At 41.1% G+C, this 6,612-nt stretch overlaps 2 protein-coding genes across 2 annotated transcripts; both read right to left on the reverse strand.

The window, feature by feature from the left end:
- Nucleotides 1-335: 335 nt before the first annotated feature.
- Nucleotides 336-1,375, reverse strand: LOC110866503. Its single transcript, XM_022115651.1, has 2 exons — nucleotides 756-1,375; nucleotides 336-561 (listed from the first exon to the last, which is right to left on the reverse strand). Exons 1-2 carry the CDS (start codon nucleotides 1,373-1,375, stop codon nucleotides 336-338), a joined length of 846 nt encoding a protein of 281 aa, XP_021971343.1.
- Nucleotides 1,376-3,357: 1,982 nt separating this feature from the next.
- Nucleotides 3,358-4,809, reverse strand: LOC110866501. The gene is made up of 3 exons (XM_022115650.1): nucleotides 4,185-4,809; nucleotides 3,859-4,104; nucleotides 3,358-3,641 (listed from the first exon to the last, which is right to left on the reverse strand). The coding sequence occupies exons 1-3, from the start codon at nucleotides 4,807-4,809 to the stop codon at nucleotides 3,358-3,360; spliced, it is 1,155 nt and encodes a 384-aa protein (XP_021971342.1).
- Between the last annotated feature and the right edge of the window lie 1,803 nt (nucleotides 4,810-6,612).

Below are 6,612 nucleotides of genomic sequence, written 5' to 3' on the forward strand. Positions count from 1 at the left end.
ACGGCATGACAAGCTTAGTTAAAATTCAATTATATATACTTTTTTTGGGTAAAGGGTTACCCCGGTGATTCTATATATCAACAAACAATACAAAGCAAGTAGTATGGCGCATCCATACTAGTTCAAACATGGGACATACCCAATGAAAGTACATCAAAAAACACCAAAAACGACAACTAGACTAACATCTAGACAAAATAAAACCCATTAGGACCAATCACTCATCGTTCAAGGGTGTATCATGAATCTCCCAAGTGCCTAGGAGCTCTCGCACCTTCACCGTGTTCTTGAACTTCACAACCATTAGCCTGTAACGAACCCTTTGCAGAATTGCATCACTCAGTACATCCGGAGGCCTTGTTTGGTTTTTGAAGAGTCTTGAGTTCCCGCTCCTGCCAAATGAAATAGGATGCAGCAGCGAGCACCAGCTTACTAACATAGTTAGCGGCCGATTTTGAGTGAACCCGAGCAGCCATCCATTCAACAATATCATCCCAAAAAGGCCCAACACTATCCATACCACCTTTTGAACGAACCAAATTCCACACTTGCAAGGAATAGCTACATTCAAAAAATAAGTGAGAGTGTGAATCAACATCCGCATAACACAGAAGACAACACATCATATTCATGTTTTTCCTCCTTGAGATATCCCATTGAAGGATTTTATCCTAAGTCAATAATTTCCTTCGGATAACCAGCCACATAAAAAAAGCATGTTTTGGAATGCAATGCGGAAACCAGACAAGATTAACCCAATCGACTTCTTGGTTCCTATGCCGAAGCGATTGCCAAACTCGAGAAGAAGAATGCTCCGAAAAAACATTGCCATCCTTCCACAACAACTGGTCACGTTTATTGGGGATCGTCTGCACATGATCAATGCCAAATCTCGCCAAGCAACCGGCCAACGCCAAACAACATTAAGCTGAACCGCTTGCACTGTAGATGTAATATCAAAACCAGCAGTAGCAATGGAACGAGGCGAGATTAAATTACCCAACGGCCCTATTTGACACCAGTAATCGTACCATGCTGAAGTAGTGCTACCATCACCTAGCTTGGCCCAAACAAAATCTCTAATAGTAGACCGAAGTTGTAAGAGTTTACGCCAACTCCAACAACAATTAGAAATAGATTTGCATACCCAAAAACTCTTACCCCTTAGCCTATACAAATGAATCCAAGCAACCCATAAGGACTCTCGTTTAATCAAAATACTCCAAATATGAGAGATCATAAGAGCTTTGTTTACATCCCCAATTCGCCGAATACCCAAACCACCTTCAAACTTGGGGACACAAACCGACTTCCACGAAGCCTTCGCCTTACCTTTATGAAATGAGCCTTCTGAAGACCATAAGAAATTCCGCATTTTCGCTTCGAATTCTAGAATAACCCGAGATGGAAGGATGAAAACAGAGGACCAGTACACATGCATCGATGAAAGGACCTAATTTATAAGCTGTAGCCTACCAGCAAAAGAGAGAACTCCAGCTCATAATACGTTGATCTAACCTTTCCACCAAAACACTGCAATCTTTATATAGAAGTCTTGATGAGATAAGTGGGACACCCAAGCAACGAACAGAAACGCATTCCCTCCTCAAATGGCATAATAGCCAAAATACGGTCCTTAATATGAGAAGGGACATTACAAAAGAACCCTGTGCTTTTCTGAACACTAGGCAACAATCCAGACATGTTAGCAAAATTTGTAAGAGAAGACATAATACACTTGGCTGAATTGACATCACCTCTCGCAAATAATAAAAGATCATCTGCAATACAAAGGTTAATAATCCATTGTTTCTCACATTTGTTGTAAAATTTGAACGAAGCATCTATACGAGAAGTATGCTGAAGAATACACGTTAAAACCTCCATAACTAGCGTGAATAAATAAGGGGATAGCGGATCACCTTGACGTAAACCACGCTTGCCCATAAAATACCCATGCACATTTCCATTAATGCAAATGGAATAGGAAGTTGTTGAAACGCAAACCATAATCCACTCGACCATTTTGGCATGAAAACCAAACCCAATGAGAACATTTTTCAGAAAACTCCAGTCAACCGTATCGTAAGCCTTCTGAATATCCACCTTAAACGCACAGCGGGGGGGACCCGAATGCCTATGATAGTTGTGCATGAGTTCTTGAGTCAACAGAATATTATCTGAAATCTTTCGACCTGGAATAAACGCAGATTGATTGATACTAACAACTTGATGGAGCACTCCTTTAATACGATCGGCTATGATTTTAGTAATACACTTGAAAAGAACATTGCAGCACGCAATAGGACGGTAATCGGTAACCATAACCGGGGAAGACTTCTTCGGCACAAGAGCAATCAGAGTATGATTTAGTTCACGAAGTAACTTACCCGTAGAGAAAAAATCAATGACTGCATTTGAAACATCATGCCCTACAATCGGCCAAGCAGTTTTGAAAAAAGGAGAAGTATACCCATCTGGACCCGGGGCCTTGCCATTTCCTATGGAAAACATGGCGGTCTTAACCTCTTCCATCGTAACCTGACGAACCATATGAGAAGCATCCATCGGGTTTACCCGTTTAGAAAAAAGATCAGGAGTCGGCTGCATGGAGATATCATCTTGACAACCCAAAAACTTTTCATAATGTTGCACAAAAATTGAATGAACATTGTCGGCCTCATACATAATACCATTAGCATCCGAAATAACTTCAATCCGGCTTCGGTGATTCCTACTTTTCACAGCTGCATGAAAATAAGCGGTATTCGAATCCCCCACCCTTAACCATTCCATTTTAGCTTTCTGTTTAAAAAACCTTTCCTCATCAAGACATGCCTCCAGAAAGGAAGCCGTTAACTTAGTTTCTCGAGCTCTAAGGTCCGTATTCATGGGATCCTTATCAATATCCTTTTGAATATCATCCAACTTGCCACGTAACTCTATGACTTTCTTGTGGAGATTACCCTGCCTGAATAACAAAGCCCGAAGAGGAGACTTTAGCTGGTGGAGCTTCTTCACAACCCGAAATTGATATACCCCGCTAACTCTAACATCCCAAACCTCCTTGACAATACTCATAAAATCCGGCTTATGAACCAAAAAGTTGGAAAACTTAAATGGTTTGTGTTTTGTTTTAGAAGCCCGTTGGATTTTTAGAATGCATGGAGTATGATCTGAAAGCCTATACGGATGGAAGACAGCCACCGAATTCGGAAAATCAGCAACAAAATGGTCATTAGCCATGACCCTATCAATTTTCTTAAGTAAACCAATACCCTTCTTGGGCTTTTGAGTCCACGTGAAATGAAGACCCGAGCGATTAACATCCATAACTTCAATTGCTGAAATGCAAGCCTAAAAATCACGCATACCCACTGAAATAGCAGACGTGCCCATAGATTTATCCTCTAAAAAGAGAGCTGAGTTAAAGTCACCCATGATTATCCATGGTTTGTCCGCAACCATATGCTTATGCAACGATAATTGAGCCCAAAGATCCCTTCTAGTGACATAGTAGTTATCCGCATATACAACTGAACAGAATAGAATCCTTTTGTCATCTTTAAACATAAGCTGTAAATGAATAACTTGGGACGATTGAGCCAAGACCAAGACATCAAACAACTCCGGGTTCCACCCTATGATAATACGAGTACCTTTAACACAACAATTCCCATTCGACGTCTAATCCCAACGACAAAAAACGGCCAAACACACTTTACTAAGCTTAGCAACATCAACATGAGATTCAAGGATTGCACAAAGACTAAGATTACTATCATGAGGAAGCTGGCGAACCTCTGTTTGTTTCAGGGAGCGGTTCAACCCCCTAATGTTCCATGTCGCTAAGCTAACCATTGGACACCAATGGATCAGGAGTGCTTGCCCCTGTATTGCCTGCCTTACGAGTGCCTTCCATCATAAATTCATCCATTTCATTGTAACCTTCAATTACCTCTTCATCATCCGAATCCTGAACTCCACCATCCCGTCCCTTCGAACTCCCAACGTTGTTATCCGGAACCGTATCATTCAGCACATCAAACGGGTTAGATGATACAAAGTTTTCCACGGTTTCATTACCTTGTTTATACCCTTCGGCTTAGGAACAATAGGCCTAAACTCAAACTTTTGCTTTGGTTTATTGACATTAAACCCAACCTTCCTAGCTGCCTTCTTACCTTGCACAGTAGTGTACCCATCTTCATCCACAATAGGTTGCCGCTTTGAAGGCCCACCATCCTGAATCGGCTGCTTCATCTTCTTGTCATAACCAGGAAACTTGCTCTGTTGAGGTTTGTCTTTAGACACTTTAGAAGATTGCAAAGGGCAGCTATCTGCATTGTGGCCAAACACACAACATCGGCCACACCTATGAGGACACCATTCATAATCAACATAGATCTTCTCCTTTACAAACCCATCCCCATCAAGACAAGGGACCGCAATAGTTAGCTCCTCCTTGAGATCGGTATCAGCTGAAATTTCAACCAGAGCACGAGCAAAACTACTCCTACCCCACATATCAACACACATTGAGGTGGTAAACGAATCCAAAGCTTTTGGCTCGCCAATAGTTGTTGCAATTAAACTTAACCCATCCTCCGTATATGTCGCTAGAGGAACCTCATGAAACTTAACCCAAACCTGAACCTTTTTCACTTCTCTCTTCTCAAGCTTTATTGACAGCGACCAAACTTCTAAGAACAAAGGCTGTGACCGAATAATCCATGGCCCCGCAGTAAGAACTTTTTGCATACCTACTTGATCCGCAAACTTAAAGAAGAAGAAACCGTTAGCATTCATCATTGATTTTTGCAGTCCAAACCGCTTCCAATTATTCCTAACATAACAATCCACCACGGGATATGCAACCCGATCCCCCAGAAAATACCCATACAACGTGTTCGCAAGCTTATCATGCACAACTCTGACCGAATCCCTAGAAAGGACAACATCAATGTAACATTTGTATTCAAAATCATTATGAACAGTTCAATTATCAATAAAACAATGTTATTTGATCCCAATGTTTGTTTGGTTGTGTTTTACATTTTTCATGTTTTGACTTTTGTTCGATTCTAAACTCTACATCGCCTTCTCGAGAATTATATGCAAACTGGTGCGTAAACGTACTCAGTTTAATGCGACAAATACTCCAGAACATCAACATATACTCAACATACCTTAAATAACCTTTACATAACTTAGAAATAAGTTTTGAAGGCTTTGGTATGGCAAAAACAAGTTAATTCGCTTACATGGACTAAACTTGACAAACTGCGAAAGTATGCCAATTTGAACTGTAACAAACATTCCGGAACATGTCCATAAGTTAATCATACCATAAATATCCTTTACGTAGCTTAGAAATAGGCTTTGAGGGGGTTGGTATGCTAAAACAAACTTTTGGATCATTCAGGGGCTAAAAGTGTCAAAAAGTGCACAAGTTTGCACTTTCGCGCATAACTTACGTTCTGAATACATCCGGACATCCAAAAATTTATGTAAGCATCATAATATTATGCCTTAGTGTTTGGCATGAGAAAAATCCATTCGTCACGTCATTTGGATCGTTTTTCGCACTTATGCGCATTCCGTCGTAATTAACCGAACATCGCGATCGTACGGCCAAACGAACCAACATCCGGCGTATTTTTGAGCATGTTTCATGTCCACAATGTTTAAGCATCATTTTAGGCCTCAAAGTTGGCTTTACGGGCCTTAGAAGTGTTGGAAATGACTTAAATATGCAACAGGGACCAAAACTGTCATTTCTAAAAGTTGGTTGCAGATCAGAAGTCCCAGGCGGGGCGCGTAAGACTATGTCCAAGTCTTACGCAGGCCGCGTCAGCCCTGCAGATGCAGAAACTCGTTTTTTGGTTGAATTTGGCCTTTCAATCACTCCAAAGGGCAATGCCCTTTCACAATCTCTGGAGTTAGGGTCACCAAATGATACCACAACATCTTGACAAGTGTACACATGAGATCGTGGCACGATATTCAAGAAACGATCCTAACGGTTTTGTTTTTCCTATAAATACCCCCCCCATTTGTGTTAAAACCCACAAAACTGATCAAAGAGCTCTAAGTTGATGCCATTGCTTCATACCTGAGCTCCTATGTCACACCCCCAAAATCCACACGCGGAGTACTACCGCTTGGGAGCGTGGCATGACCAGGATCAAGCCACCAATCATATTGAACATAGCATTTAAATATTAAAAGTAATCAAAACAAACCATCACAATATAATTGGTGTTTAACAAAACATATTTGAGTAGCGGAAGCATAAGTATGTAAACCCAATGTAAATCATAAGTTCAATTGTTTAAACGATTAACATGACATCCACGATCCATGTCCCACAACGACCTGCTCCTCCCTGTGCAAGCTCCATATGTACCTAAGGTCCTGCAAGGCATGCAGCAGAGAGTCAACAACTAGTTGAGCGAGTTCACAGTAAGTAAGTTCAAAATAGCAAATCGTATGTTCATTTAGTGGGGGCTTCCCATGTTTATCCTTACTAGACTATTGTAACCATGTGTTCTTCTTATCCGAGAACAGGAATACGTACAAGGTCACGTAGGTTTTACGTGAGTGCCCTTC

Source organism: Helianthus annuus, chromosome 7 (genome assembly GCF_002127325.2).
Source record: "Helianthus annuus cultivar XRQ/B chromosome 7, HanXRQr2.0-SUNRISE, whole genome shotgun sequence".
NCBI lineage: Eukaryota > Viridiplantae > Streptophyta > Magnoliopsida > Asterales > Asteraceae > Helianthus > Helianthus annuus.

What these genes read in the sequence shown, in the direction of transcription:
- LOC110866503 (XM_022115651.1), bottom strand. Translation starts at nt 1,375, where the DNA reads ATGCGGAATTTCTTATGGTCTTCAGAAGGCTCATTTCATAAAGGTAAG. An exon ending in GGAACCAAGAAGTCGATTGG is followed by an intron (nt 562 to 755) that starts GTTAATCTTGTC and finishes TTTTGAATGTAG; the next exon opens with CTATTCCTTGCAAGTGTGGA.
- LOC110866501 (XM_022115650.1), bottom strand. Translation starts at nt 4,809, where the DNA reads ATGAATGCTAACGGTTTCTTCTTCTTTAAGTTTGCGGATCAAGTAGGT. An exon ending in TGGGTACACTACTGTGCAAG is followed by an intron (nt 4,105 to 4,184) that starts GTAAGAAGGCAG and finishes ATTGTTCCTAAG; the next exon opens with CCGAAGGGTATAAACAAGGT. An exon ending in TGATCCATTGGTGTCCAATG is followed by an intron (nt 3,642 to 3,858) that starts GTTAGCTTAGCG and finishes GTATTATCATAG; the next exon opens with GGTGGAACCCGGAGTTGTTT.